The sequence below is a fragment of the Gigantopelta aegis genome, chromosome 15 (assembly GCF_016097555.1).
Source record: "Gigantopelta aegis isolate Gae_Host chromosome 15, Gae_host_genome, whole genome shotgun sequence".
NCBI classification, from domain to species: domain Eukaryota; kingdom Metazoa; phylum Mollusca; class Gastropoda; order Neomphalida; family Peltospiridae; genus Gigantopelta; species Gigantopelta aegis.
In genome coordinates this window covers 40569529-40585826 of record NC_054713.1, presented here as the reverse complement: position 1 = coordinate 40585826, position 16298 = coordinate 40569529, and the positions used below count along the sequence as shown (strand labels likewise).

General features: G+C 37.7%; 1 protein-coding gene across 8 annotated transcripts in view; it reads left to right on the top strand.

Annotated features, from left to right (window-relative positions):
* Nucleotides 1-16298, top strand: part of LOC121389972 (basement membrane-specific heparan sulfate proteoglycan core protein-like) — a 299120-nt gene that overhangs the window by 76446 nt on the left and 206376 nt on the right. For all 8 annotated transcript variants that reach the window (XM_041521661.1, XM_041521663.1, XM_041521660.1 and 5 more), the window contains exon 4: nucleotides 11321-11472. In XM_041521661.1, the coding sequence (XP_041377595.1) occupies nucleotides 11321-11472 (152 nt within the window). The remainder of the gene's footprint in view (nucleotides 1-11320; nucleotides 11473-16298) is intronic.

The following is a 16298-nucleotide window of genomic DNA, read 5'->3' as shown; positions in this document are numbered from 1 at the left end:
AAGATCCCTTGCTGCCTGTCATAAAAGAGTAGCCTATGTGGCGACAGCGAGTTTCCTCTAAAAAAACTGTCAGAATGACCATATGTTTGACGTCCAATAGCCGATGATAAGATAAAAAATCAATGTGCTCTAGTGGTGTCGTTAAATAAAACAAACTTTACTTTATTCATTTAGACAATTTTTAAGATGTATTATAAACACCAACACAAATTTACTCCCTGTCCTAGAAAGACAGTCCAAATAGCCTAGGTATGTCCAGGACAGTGTGCTTGAACCTTAATTAGATATAAGCATTAAAATAATTTGAAATGAAATAAAACAGTTTTATCACACATACCATTTAAGGGGAGTTATGACTTTGGCTCCCCATTACTCCCACTGAGACTACATCAAAGACATATTGAGTAATTTGTAGCTCCCCATGGAATGAGATTAAATATCAGTACTCAATATTCTAATTTCTCCCATCCCTAGCCATGCAAGACAGACCCATTCCATGATGTCAGCCCATGCAGAATAAATCTGTCTTGTATTGGCTATGACACCATTGAATTTAACATAGGGAGTATTACGCTGTTGGTAATGTATGATGTCATATCAATGCCAGTTGGTTAGTTTGAGATCAATATTTTATTAAAACCTTCATTATAAAAGCTATTTTGTTAATTTATAGTGTTAAATTTTATTTAACACATGAAACAGACGCGGAAAAATATGATAGTGTAGTTTATTTATGATAAAATGGTCAAATAAAGAAGTTACTTTTTCAGCCATCTTTGTTTGTTCATGTAAAATAATGGTTTATTTATCGAATGGATGGGAGAAAAAGACTCCATCATATGTGGTCATGTGGGATAGAAAAAGTACACCCTTGGCAAGCCTCATTCTGGGTTGAAATTTCCACCACCTCGGGGTGTTTATTAGTCTTAAATGGCCCCTTATAATCTTTCATCTTATTTAATGCCATACTTAGAAAGGATCTTTTTTCACTCAGGTCCAGTTGAAAGTCACACACGCGACATGCTAAATATTTCATATAAAAATCAATTCCATAAATACAGTAATGGAAGCTGCCATCTTTGTCACTTAACACAAAAAAGTGGCTGTGTATGTAGCCTAAGCTAATGAGGGCATGCTATCTATATGGCCATTGTAATTGTTAAGGAGAACCCAGTTTAAACGCATACTGTCACAGATTTAAGGACCTTATTTCTCTAAAAATGGATAATAAATAAAAATTACATTAATTGTTGGAAACCAAATCTAGCTATCGCATCACCTTAACTGAACCATGATGGAGTGAAATCCATGTTAACCCTCTCGGCAATTTTAATTTTTGAATTATGTACCATTGCCATAATTCTAATATTTGTACAAAATGGAGTATGATGGTTATGAAGATGGTCCAATAAAGTACATTTAGAGACAAATCAAATTATTTTTGTTCAGTAATACTTGTTAGACCATTACATATGTCAGTGGTCTGTGACAATATGCCTTTAAGATTTAAGTCTAAATTTTGTTGTGCTAAGCACGGGTTTATATATGTAGAGTTATAATAGCTGATGTGGCTTTTTTTTTTGCTGAGCTGTTGACTCCCTCTTATGTTTTCTTTGATCTCTTAGTCTGGGGGGTGTTATGGAAATCAGATAGATAAGAGAGAAAAAAAGTTAAAAGTTTTATTTTGTTTAAGGACACCACTAGAGCATTTTTTTTTTTTTTTTTTTTTAAATATTTTATTCACCATCTTCAATATGTAATAACATTTTACATAGTACATTTTACAAAGTGTCACTAGCACCAAAGGCAAGTTATTGTAGTAACATCTACCAATTTACATCCCAAGATATATTACAAACAATGTGTTTCTGTCTAGACTGGTTCAAGCTGCAAGAACAGATTTGACCAGATATCCCATCTATAGTATATTGATAAGGGAGGATGACAGACGGACAAGGTCTACCCATGAGATAGAGTAAAATGCATGAATGAAGAATTTGTTTTGTTTAATAACACCACTAGAACACATTGTTTTATTAATCATTAGCTATTGGATGTCAAATATTGACACAGTCATAGAGAGGAAACCCACTATATTTTTCCATTAGTAGCAAGGGATTTTTTTTATATGCACCATCCCTCAGAAGGATAGCACATACCATGGCCTTTAATATACCAGTCGTGGTGCATTGACTGCAATGAGAAAAAGCCCAATAGGCCCACCGACAGGGATCGATCCTAGACTGACCGTGCATCAGGCATATCACTGGGCTGTGTCCCATTCCTGCATGAATGTCCCACAACTGTATATCAAAGGCCATGATATGTACTGTCCTGTCGGTGGGGAAATGCATATAAAAGATCCCTTGCTACTATTAGAAGAATGTAGTGGGTTTCCTCTCTAAGACTATATGTCAGAATTACCAAATGTATGACACCCAATATCCGATGATTTATAAATCAATGTGTTCTAATGGTGTCGTTAAACAATAACACACTTTAACTTTTGCTGATTGCCATGGGCAATTGCAAGGGTTGCAGTCTTCAAAACCCTTTTGACGCAAATGGTCTATAGTAATAGTGATCAACCATACTCAGTCTGTCAAGGTTTTTTCTTCTAGATATGAACCCGAGAGAAGGTAGGTATTAGTGGCATGAAACATCTCCTTGGAACTGCTATGTACATTACTCAACGATATCTAAATATAGAAGAAAAAAAAAGAGCTTTGTTGGCTTTATTTTTTATGTGCTGGGTTCTTGGTGTTTTATATCTTCCAGATGCTATTATTAAGACAGAAAGTGTTTTGGGGTTTTTTCTTCCTATTGTACATGTAGCTTATTTCTATAGCAGAAGTCAAGTGTATCAGCTCTGCCATTATTGTATAAATAGCTAGTTAGACATACAACATAGATCCAAGGTCATTTTGACAGTACTGCCTGCTCTGTAATTCCATAAATTCCATTTTCATTTTTTTTTTTTTTTTTTACAGCTATAATATATATACAGTTGACTCTGTCTAAACCGGATTCTGTGTAATCCAGATCTCTGCGTAAACCAGTCCATTTCTAAAGTTCTGTCCAGCTACCATTTATCTCTTAGGTATAAATCTCTGCCTAATCCGTACTCTGTCTACTCCGGACTCCGGATCAAAAATCAAGAATGAAAGAACCGTTCATGCATTAATTACCTCTGTCTACACCAAACTGGGATTTGACTGAACGACGGGCTGCTTAATTAGTTGAACAATGATCATCAATTGCCAAGTAATCAGGACGCCGTCACAAGATCAAATACAAAATGTAATCGCACTCGTGTGAAGTTTACTCTTATTGCGGTAGGCTGTTAGATCAATCAGATTAATATTAGTGTGTGTGTTGATACCTACCTGATTTCACACTTGCTATTTAAATAAATAGAATGTTTGTTCATTCAATATAGTTCATTCAGTCAATGTGACACTTGTTAAAACAACGAACTTCGTGTGCTATTTGATGTGTAATAAATCAATAAAAATTTGGTCGATCATTCAAGAACCATAACGCTCTAAACCGGTCCTCTATGTAAACCGGACTATTTCGACGGTACATTATATATAGCCAACCAGTTCATCATTATTACCTCGCAAAGAGTCTTCAAGGGGATATAGTGTCTTCCTGTTTGATAAGTTGCTGCTCTAGCGATTTTCATGAAACTTCATATATAGGAATAGGGTGATAATATTTTGAACCAGTTTGTGTTTTGCATATCTGTGTCAAAGGTCAAAGTCACTGCTACCAAAAATAGAAATACGACTTATTTCTCATCTGATTTTCAGGATCATAATATTTTGAATGAGTTTTCTATTTTACCTCTCAGCATTGAAGGTCAAGGTCACTATTACTAAAACTAGAAATACAATATCACTGCTCTATAATATATAAGAATAGGATCACGATATTGTGAATGAGTGTTTTGCCTCTCAGCATTGAGGGTCAAGGTTATTGATACTAAAAATAGAAATATAATGTCACCAATTTTCATGAAACTTCATATTGAATGAGTTTGCATTTTGGTTCTCAGCATTGAAGGTCACGGTCACTGTTACTAAAAATAGAAATACAATATTACTGCTCCAGGAACTTAATTTTTCACCTGATTTCCATGAAACTTCATATATAGAAATAGCATTATCATATATTTATGGAGAGTGCATTTCACATCTCAGCATTCAAGGTCACGGTCACTGTTACTAAAAATAGAAATGATACCACCACTCTAGCAACTTCATTTCTTATCCGATTTTCATGAAACTTCATATACCCTGGTACAGGAATAGGACCATGATATCTTGAATGAGTTCACATTTTGCCTGTCTGCATCAAAGGTCAACCTCACCATTACAATTTCATCTCTGTAGTGACTTCATCTCATCATATTTTCATGAACTTCACATATAGGAATAGAATCAGATCATCTTGTTTCATTTTAACTTGGGGATGGATGTAGTTCAGTGGTAGAGCACTCGTCTTAGGTGTCATGGGTAGCAGGATGAATTGCCATACAATACATATATTATGTTCATGGTGTATATATGGCAATTGATATGCATGTAACATACTGTAGTTAGCAAATCTACAAAATATTGCTTTTTCAACATGCACATAATCTACAATATTTTGCTTTTTCAACATACACATGTATGTATATTTTTCAGTTAGCTTGAATAATATGCAATTGGGTTTTATTACATGATGCTATATTTGTATCTGGGCAGTTTTGCACGTGGTATACTCTTATACAAAATTAATTATTAGCAAAAGACATTGTTAATGATATAATATGGATTTGTGCTATTACCTGTATATAGGATACTAAACGAGCTTGCCTATCATACCATTTCATGAAATGAGTGAATGAGCGAAAGTGAGTCAGATACCAACACTGTTCACGAGTTTCATAAAAATGGTATGACAGGCAAGCTAGTTTAGTATTTTATTTATTACAAACCAACTGCAAACTAGCCGCAACGCAGAAGTCAGCAGATGTTGAGACCTACTACACGTTATTTTTCTACGAACTAGGTCAACGAGTGATCTACGTCACGCTTACGTCACACCAATATTACACTAGTTAGATATTGAGTAGTTGTTATTACATGAGCAGTATCTTACACTGGTATGTAATAAATGTATATATGTATTATGATTCAGCTGTAAATAGTACATATACGATGTGGGCTGGGATGTAGCTATACTGTATTTAAAAAATGGAACATGATAATTTTTTATGTTCATGCAAGTATGAACCACAGAACATACATGATTGAATTGGTTCACCCAATCACAAGCCAGTGTCCCAGTTACTGGTATATCAAAAGTTGTGGATTGTGCTGTCCTGTCTTCTTCGATAATACAATGAAACCCCTCTAAACTGGACACCCTTGGGACCAAGACAGTTGTTCAGTGTTAGAGGTGTCCGGTTTAGAGAGGTTACGTTCTGTACTGGTTTTTAAAATGGGACTCTGTAAAACGTCCGGTTTTAAGGGAATTACGGTTTACAGAGGGTCCGGTCTTGACAGGTTTCACTGTATATGTAAAAGACTCGTTACTGCTGACCGGCCTCGGTGGCGTCGTGGCAGGCCATCGATCTACAGGCTGGTAGGTACTGGGTTCGGATCCCAGTCAAGGCATGGGATTTTTAATCCAGATACCAACTCCAAACCCTGAGTGTGTGCTCCGCAAGGCTCCATGGGTAGGTGTAAACCACTTGCATTGACCAGTGATCCATAACTGGTTCAACAAAGGCCATGGTTTGTGCTATCCTGCCTGTGGGAAGCGCAAATAAAAGATCCCTTGCTGCTAATCGGAAGAGTAGCCCATGTAGTGGCGACAGCGGGTTTCCTCTCAAAAATCTGTGTGGTCCTTAACCATATGTCTGACGCCATATAACCGTAAATAAAATGTGTTGAGTGCGTCGTTAAATAAAACACTTCTTTCTTTTCTTACTGCTGAAAACATAAAACATAACAGAAATACATTCTGGAGAAGTAAAATGAACAGTCCTTGAGTTCTTGTTATTGTTCATACTTAATAGATGTTGTACATGTATAATACTGGCATAGGAAGGGGGGGGGGCAAGGGGTATGTGCCCCCCACTTTGAAGCAGCATCGATGGTTTTTTATATATTTAATATATTTATACATGTATTTATAATTTTATATATATATATATACATTATATATATATATATATACACACACACACACACATACACACCTGTGTATCTGTGTGTGTGTGTGTGAGTGTGTGTGTGTGTGTGTGTGTGTGTGTGAGTGTGAGTGTGAGTGTGAGTGTGAGTGTGAGTGTGAGTGTGTGTGTGTGTGTGTGTGTGTGTGTGTGTGCCCTCCCTCCACCTACTTTTTGGCACCTTCGTATGCCCGTGCTCTGTATTTTAGTGTATACCTATCCCGACATACTACTTTTATGATGCAATACTTTTAGGATTTTACATTATTAACAAAAGAGTAACAAAAGTTACGTAAGCAGACAGTATATTTTTTGACACCAAATATCTATTACATTTGTCAGATTAGGGCAAGTTAAGAGGAAATAAGATACGGTAAGCTGAAAACATTTTTCAAAACAAATATCTGTTACATATGACAGATCGCAGCAGCTTTGTGGTAATAAACGAAATGAAATCTATCTCCAAAATCTTATTGATTGCTGTCACAATTTAGCTGATACAGCTGTTTGAAAATCACTTGAGTGGCTAGGAAGTCACATAGATAAATTTTCTGAGTAAACATCGAGAAGAGTAGAGGACACACACAAAAAAGGCTTGTGTTCGGTGGGATTACTTGAGACGTTAAGTATTGTCACTTGTAGTCACTTATCCCATGTGTAATGTGGGATTAGGCTGGACTAGGCTGTAAATGGAGTCAGGCATGGTATAGTGTGATCCGTTCAACTGAAACACAGTTGTAGCTTCTTCATTTCCTCTAAAGATGATGCCACACAATAGCTGATTGCATAGCAACCAATGGAATCGTAATGTTATCTTATCACAATTGGCTATTCTCGTATAAGGCACTTAACTATGGTGGGGGAACGTAGCCCAGAAGTAAAGTGCTTGCCTTATGCACAATCAGTCTAGGATCAAACCCTGTGAGTGGGCTATTCTCGTTCCAGCCAGTTCATCACAATTAGTGCATCAAAGGCTGTGGTATGTGCTATCCTGTCTGGGAAAGTGCATATAAAAGATCCCTTACTACCAATGAAAAAATGTAACAGGTTTCCTTTCTAGTACTATATGTCCGAATTAGTAAATGTTTGACATCAGTAGCTGATGATTAATAAATCATTGTGCTCTAGTGGTGTCGTTAAACAAAACAAACTTTATTATTCAATCCACAGACTGTTTATGCAGTTTCCAGTGCACTCAAGCAAAAATAAATCAATAAATGGTAGCAAAGTAGGATTGTAATGGAACATTTGTTTTATACTAATTATGGAAGACATGGTTGGAATGGGAAATAATCTAAAAGACCCACCAAGAGGATTGATCCTATGACCCATCACACCTCAGGGTAGGGCTCTATTTCTTAGGAGCAGAGATAACTAATATGTGTTTTGTATATATGGTAATTGTGATACTTGAGATGCAGGTGGAGGGAGGGAGGGAGGGAGGGAGGGAGGGGGGAGAGAGAGAGAGAGAGAGAGAGAGAGAGAGAGAGAGAGAGAGAATATGAGAGTGAGAGAGAATATGAGAGTGAGAGAACGAGAGAACGAACGATAGAGAGAGAGGGGGGGAGGGAGAGAGAGGGGGATGGCAAGAGGGAGCGGGGGATGGCGAGAGGGAGTGGGATGGAGAGAGGAAGAGGGGGATGGAGAGAGGAAGAGGGGGATGGAGAGAGGAAGAGGGGGATGGAGAGAGAGAGAGGGAGGGAGGGAGAGAGATGGACAGAGAGACAGAATAAGGAAAGTGAAAGAAACAGACCTTTTTATGAGCTTTACCCACAGACAAGACATCACAAACCATAGCCTTTGATATACCAGCATCTGAACTTTGCTGCAGTATCAACAGAGTGATATAAAACAATGTGTTTGGTTGTCATGGAACAGATATTCTGTTTTCTTACATGGAGGTTTGACATCTGTTAGGCGTGGTGTCAATAAATGGTAACAGAGAAAGGATTCCATGCCATTTGGCAGGGATTACATTACTCGTGTGATATTTTCATTTACACTTGATTTATCCAAGTTGTGCCTTCTAGCAGTATTGGAAGCCAAGTGCACTATTTCTCATAACAGATCCAACACACTTCTTTCATAGTGTTTGTCTTAAAGGAATGATGTTGGTGGTAATTTTGTCTAACAATGTAGTTATAATATAGTTCAGACTAGTTCTGTCATATCTGTATTGTGACTTCTTGCAATATTGGAAACCATGTGCACTATTTCTCATAACAGATCCAACACACTTCTCTTACAGTTTTTGTCTTAAAGGCAATATTTTAAAGAAAATGAAATGGTTTATTTAACAACACACTCAACACATTTTACTGACGGTTATATGGCGTCGGACTGCAATATTTTAATGTCAAATAATGTAGTTATAATATAGTTCAGACTAGTTTTGTCAGATCTATATTGTGCCTTCTAGCAGTATTGGAAACGGTGTGCACTATTTCTCATAAGAAATCCAACACACTTCTTCGTTCATAGTGTGTGTGTTAGAGGGATGATGTCAGTATAGGGTCTAACAATGTAGTTATAATGTAGTTCAGAGTAGTTCTGTCAGATCTATACTGTGGCTTGTAGCATTGAATGTCAAGTGAACTGTTTCTCATAAGAGATCCAACACACTTCTATTATAACATTTTAAAGGGATGATGTCTGCAATATTTTAAGTCATGTGGACTATGTGTTATAAGAGTTCCAACACACTTCACTCAAAGTGTTTGTGTAAAAGGGATGTTATTAGATGTTACAATATAGTTCACACTAGTTCTGTAACATCAATTATATGGCTTGTAGAAGTTTAAAAATCTGGGGCAGTATTTAGTTCGGTATGTTGAGTGCTTGTCTGAGGTGCATGCATTACAGGATCGAACCACCTTGGCGGATCCATTCAACTGATTGTTTTTGTTTTTTCTCGTTCCAACCAATGCACCACAATTGGTCAGAGGTTGTGGTATGTGCTTTCCTGTCTGTGGGAAAATGCACGTAAAAGATCCCTTGCTACTAATGGAAAAATGTAGCAGAGTTCCCAAATGTTTGACATCCAACAGCTGATGATTTATTGATCAATGTGCTCTAGTGGTGTCATTAAACAACACAAGCAAAACACATTTTTTAAAAACCATGTGAACTATGTCTTATAAAAGATCCAATAAACGTTTCTCATATTGTTTGCCAGCAGTATTTCCCATGTTAGTTTATACTTAGTTCATCTTAAAAGACCAATGTAGGCAGAAATTTCCCATGTTAGTTTAGACTTGTTTTAGTGGTATTGTACCTTCTAGCAGTCTGGAACTATTTCCTATAGGAGATTCAGCACACATCTTCATATTGTTTATCTTAACGGCACTTCATAAATATTTCACCATGTTAGTTTACTCTTGTCTTGATGGTCTTCTACCTTCTGGCAGTCTGGAACTATTTCCTGTAGGAGGTTAGGCCATCGGTCTACAGGCTGGTAGGTACTGGGTAAATATTTCCCAGTTCGTTTAGGCATGGGAGTGGTTTTAATCCTTCTATACCGACTCCAAACTATTGAGTGAGGTGCTCAGCACAGGCTCAATGGGTAGGTGTAAACCACTTGCACCGACCATTGATCCATAACTGGTTCAGACTTGTTTTAGTGGTTTGTGCTATCCTGCAGTCTGGAACTATTTCAAATAAAAGATCCCTTGCTGCCTCTTCGTATTGAGCAGCTTATGTGGCGACAGCAGGTTTCCTCTAAAAAACAGTGTCAGAATGGCCATATGTCTGACGTCCAATAGCCGATGATAAGATACAAAATCAATGTGCTCTAGTGGCGTCGTTAAATAAAACTGTCAGAATAGCCATATGTTTGACGTCCAATAGCCGATGATAACACAAAATCAATGTGCTCTAGTGGTGTCGTTAAATAAAACAAACTCTACTTTTTTAAAGGCACTTGAGAAATATTTTACCATGTTAGTTTACTCGTCTTGTTGCTTCTAGCAATTTGGAGGGGGCTATGTATAGGTCAGTAGTACAGCATTCGATTGGGGTGCACTAAGTCACAGAATTGATCACCTTTGATTGATTCACATTTCAACCAATGCCTCAAAGTTTGTTAAAGATTGTTTTGTTTAATGACACCACTAGAGTACATTGATTAATTAATCATCGGTTATTGGATGTCAACCATTTGGTAATTCTGACTCGTAGTCATTAGAGGCGAAACCCGCTACATTTTTCCATCAGTAGCAAGGGGTCTTTTATATGCACTTTCCCACAGATAGGAAAACACATTCCACGACCTTTTGACTAGTTGTAGTACACTGTTCTGAGTGAGAAAAAAACAACACACAGTTGAATGGATCCACCGAGGTGATTCGATCCTGTGATGCAAGCACCTTAGGCAAGTGCTCAACCGACTAAGCTAAAGCCCATCCCAACCAGTGCCCTAAATGCTGTAGGGTACTTATAGGGCTGGGATCTGGCTCAGTTGGTAGAGTTCTCACCTGAGATGCTGGAGTCAAGGGATCTAATCACCTGGTGGATTGAGTCCCTTGCTGCTAATGGAAAAATGTAGCAGATTAATTAATCGGTGTGCTCTGTTGGGGTCGTTAAACAAAACAAACAAAACCTTTAACTATTAATTCTAGAAGATTGTAAACCATTGGAGTAAACATCTCATTAAATCTCTTAAGAGATCCAACATGCTTCTCTCATCTTAAAGTTGCTATGTCAGTAATATTTTTCATCTTAGTTTAGACTTATTTTGTCTTTGAAATATTTTTGTTTACCCGTGTATTTTATTTAAAGAGATTTTATCCGTGTATGTTTTATTAATGTTGACGTGTCATTCCTTTCTTTTATTTTACAGACCAGAGATTTAAAGTATAATATACTGCCAATAGTACTATTTTACATTTTTAAACATTGTGTAATCAGTTAACATTTAAAAACACCTATAACTTATGTATTTTTCTAAATTGTTTTCTTTTATTTTTCAGATGGGGTTTCAAAATAAAATAACTGTCAGTATTACCACAGACATTTTAAAACTTTGTGTAATCATTTAACTTTTTAATAACACTTACATATTTGCATATTTTTCTAAATTGTTTTGTTATTTTGTAGACCTGGATCTCTCATCGTGTCATTTGATATCGGATCTCAGGGTTTTGTGGATGAAGAGACGTTACGTAAAGTCTTTGAAGAGGCTCTCAAAACCGGATTGATCGGAAACTACCCAGTGTCCCCTGTTGGATATTCATTCAAACCTTTCACAGGTAAGACCTATTTCAGGAAGGATCATCCGTGGTTGTGTGGGGTGGGTGAGGGAGGGGGAAGTGTGAAGGGACAGGGGAAATAAAGTGAAAGACTGTATCACAAAATTACCCAAATGTTTCATGTCCGATAGCTGATAATTAATAGATCAGTGTTCTCTAGTGGTGTCGTTAAACAAAACAAACTTTAGGTTTAACTCGGGTGAGTACTTGAATGTATACTGAGCACCATAAGAAATGCAAATCAGGGTTATTGTTGTTTTGTAATTAAAATAGGTTTACTTGATTACAAACACTCAATTCTGTGAAAGGGGCCATTGGGCTACTTCTCATTCCAACCAGTGGATCACAGCTGGTATATCAAAGCCTGTAGGGTGGATCACAGCTGGTATATCAAAGCCTGTGGGGTGGATCACAGCTGGTATATCAAAGCCTGTGGGATGGATCACAGCTGGTATATCAAAGCCTGTGGGGTGGATCACAGCTGGTATATCAAAGCCTGTGGGGTGGATCACAGCTGGTATATCAAAGCCTGTGGGGTGAATCACAGCTGGTATATCAAAGCCTGTGGGGTGGATCACAGCTGGTATATCAAAGCCTGTGGGATGGATCACAGCTGGTATATCAAAGCCTGTAGGGTGGATCACAGCTGGTATATCAAAGCCTGTAGGGTGGATCACAGCTGGTATATCAAAGCCTGTGGGGTGAATCACAGCTGGTATATCAAAGCCTGTGGGGTGGATCACAGCTGGTATATCAAAGCCTGTGGGATGGATCACAGCTGGTATATCAAAGCCTGTAGGGTGGATCACAGCTGGTATATCAAAGCCTGTGGGGTGGATCACAGCTGGTATATCAAAGCCTGTGGGGTGAATCACAGCTGGTATATCAAAGCCTGTGGGGTGGATCACAGCTGGTATATCAAAGCCTGTGGGATGGATCACAGCTGGTATATCAAAGCCTGTGGGGTGGATCACAGCTGGTATATCAAAGCCTGTGGGTGGATCACAGCTGGTATATCAAAGCCTGTGGGATGGATCACAGCTGGTATATCAAAGCCTGTGGGGTGGATCACAGCTGGTATATCAAAGCCTGTGGGGTGGATCACAGCTGGTATATCAAAGCCTGTGGGGTGGATCACAGCTGGTATATCAAAGCCTGTGGGGTGGATCACAGCTGGTATATCAAAGCCTGTGGGGTGGATCACAGCTGGTATATCAAAGCCTGTGGGGTGGATCACAGCTGGTATATCAAAGCCTGTGGGGTGGATCACAGCTGGTGTATCAAAGCCTGTGGGGTGGATCACAGCTGGTGTATCAAAGCCTGTGGGGTGGATCAGAGCTGGTGTAGCAAAGCCTGTGGGGTGGATCAGAGCTGGTGTATCAAAGCCTGTGGGGTGGATCACAGCTGGTGTATCAAAGCCTGTGGGGTGGATCACAGCTGGTGTATCAAAGCCTGTGGGGTGGATCACAGCTGGTGTATCAAAGCCTGTGGGGTGGATCACAGCTGGTGTATCAAAGCCTGTGGGGTGGATCACAGCTGGTGTATCAAAGCCTGTGGGGTGGATCACAGCTGGTGTATCAAAGCCTGTGGGGTGGATCACAGCTGGTGTATCAAAGCCTGTGGGGTGGATCACAGCTGGTGTATCAAAGCATGTGGGGTGGATCACAGCTGGTGTAGCAAAGCCCGTGGGGTGGATCACAGCTGGTGTAGCAAAGCCCATGGGGTGGATCACAGCTGGTGTATCAAAGCCCGTGGGGTGGATCACAGCTGGTGTATCAAAGCCCGTGGGGTGGATCACAGCTGGTATATCAAAGCCTGTTGGTGGATCACAGCTGGTATATCAAAGCCTGTGGGGTGGATCACAGCTGGTATATCAAAGCCTGTGGGGTGGATCACAGCTGGTATATCACAGCCTGTGGGGTGGATCACAGCTGGTATATCAAAGCCTGTGGGGTGGATCACAGCTGGTATATCAAAGCCTGTGGGATGGATCACAGCTGGTATATCAAAGCCTGTGGGGTGGATCACAGCTGGTATATCAAAGCCTGTGGGATGGTGCATATAAAAGATCCCTTGCTACTTATGGAAAAATGTAGTGGGTTTCCTCTCTAAAACTATGTTAAAAGAATAGCCAATAATTAATAAATTAATGTGTTCTAGTGGTGTCAATAAACAAAAAACAAAACTTTAATTTTGTGAAACAATAAGTGGCATATCAATCTGTATGGAATCTCAGTATGAGTAAATCTCTTCTTCACTGAACAAACTTTAATTGTGTGAAACAATAAGTGGCATATCAATCTGTATGGAATCTCAGTATGAGTAAATCTCTTCTTCACTGAACAAACTTTAATTGTGTGAAACAATAAGTGGCATATCAATCTGTATAGAATCTCAGTATGAGTAAATCTCTTCTTAACTGAACAAAACTTCAATTCTGTGAAACAATAAGTGGCATATCAATCTGTATGGAATCTCAGTATGAGTAAATCTCTTCTTAACTGAACAAAACTTCAATTCTGTGAAACAATAAGTGGCATATCAATCTGTATAGAATCTCAGTATGAGTAAATCTCTTCTTAACTGAACAAAATTTGTGTTTCTTTTTATGTTCAGTATATGTGAGAACCCCCCCCCCCCCCCCCCCCCCCAACAAAAAAAAAAGCACACACCAAAACAAGCTGATCTGCTGGCTATTTTGAAGTGTTTCACTGGTGTACATAATGTGAGAATGTGTTTCTACTTAAACTTAAAGAGAAAACACAGATGCTGTAACATATTTACAGTGATGGTCTTGTTACGCAAATTTTCAACACAGATGGCTGAACAGCTCCTCTGTAGTCTTGCATGACTGACTCCAACTGAAAGAACAGTCACCTGTTTTGAGACCACCCATCTATAAATCATATTTACAGGCAAAAACGACTGAAGAATGTGAAAACTTCTGGCCACAACCCCAGAAATTGTGAATGGTATAATAAATAAAAAAAAAAAAAAAAAAAAAAGGAATTAAAAGTTTTGTTTAATAAAACCTCAGTTGAAAAATGCTTGGCTTGGATGGGTAACAGGATAGATCACCTTCAAAGGATCCTCATTTTTTCTTTACTAACCTCAGCATCTGTTATTTCGGCCACCCATCTATAAATCATCTTAACAGTCAAAACGACTGAAAAATGTGTTAACGTCTTGCCAAAACAGCAGAAATTGTTAATGGTTGGGGGAAAAGAGGAATTTAATTAGTCATATAATCAGTCACCATCAAGATTGAGGTTTTTTTTTTTATAACCTCAGCACCTGTTTTTTAGCCACCCAACTATAAATCATATTTACAGTCAAAAACGACTGAAGAATGTGTAAACGTCTTGCCAAATCCCAAGAAATTGTGAATAGTTAAAAAGAAAAGAGAATTAAAAGGAATTAAAGATAAGATAAGATAAGATAAAATTTATTGCATTTAAACATTCCACATGGGAACAGAGTGCACAAAATAACATTAGAAAGTTGCAATATCAACAAACAATTAATGACTATATTTTTACATACATATATACACATACATGTATGTCACTACTACAGTCTATTCATTATATTGGAAAACCAACTTGCAAATAACACCTATGTTGGCTGGGTCCTGATTTTTCATAATAAAAATAAACTGCTCTTTGGGTGTCATATTTAAAAATGAAGGGTTGTAGTTGGAGATAAAATGAAATAACTTTGACCGCTGATGCTTATATTTCTTACATTGTACAATGTGATGAAATTCATCTTCAATGATATTGCATTCATCACAGAGACGCTGGTCAAGAGGAGTATATGGTTTTGTATGCCTGCCAGTTTCAATTTTCAAGTTATGGTCACTAAGACGGAGTTTAGAGAAATGTTTTCTATGATCTGGGTTTAAGCAGTGAATTAAATATGGTTCTAAGTATATTTCTTGTTTGAGAGTTTCATATGTTCTCATTTTATTGCCAGTGCTATTTGTCTTTTTTATAATATTTAGACTTTTTTGGAAATGTTTTTGATAAAAATTCTTTTAATAACTTTATTAGATAGTTTGGGCTATTAATAATACTTCTGTTTAGACCTAAGTGGTCGATAAATGAATGTAATTTGTGAAGCCAACCAATATTCTTTCTTTCTAAAGCCATGCTTTCTTTAAAAGCATACTGCAGTAGAATATTTTTAGTTTTTTGCATATGAGAGTGGAAGTTCACCATTCGTTTTACAACATTCATTAAAATAGGATATAAGCCAAGTTCAGCTCTTGAACTCCAGTTGTGGGAATTCTTGGTAGTTTGTAATGTATGTTTACAGAATTTTAAAAGCAGTTTTTCAGGCAGAAATGTGTCTATGTTTTTTAAAGATATATAATTTGCACCCCATACTTCACTACCATATAGGGCAACAGGTTCAACCAGAGTGCTAAACAATTTGCAAGAGATATCGGTTGGCAGATTGTAGTTTAACAGATTTTTCTGAAGGTAGTAGAGACAGCCTAATCCTTTTTTCCATAGAGAATGAACACATTCTTTAAAATTCCCATTTTGAGTAACATCTATTCCCAAATAGGTATATTTGTTTGTAATCGGTACAGGGTTGCCAGATAGATACCATGTCTTGTTTAATGTCTTGTTTAATGAAATTCTCAATGCTTGGCTGAGATGCGAAGGGGCACAGGCTAGGGTTTTTTTTTTCTAACCACAGCTTTTTCATATTTTCAGTCAAAAATGACTGAAGGATATATAAACTTCTTTCCAAAACTCCAGAAATTGTGAATGGTTAAAAAAAAGAAGGAATTAAATATTTTGTTTAATGAAACCTCA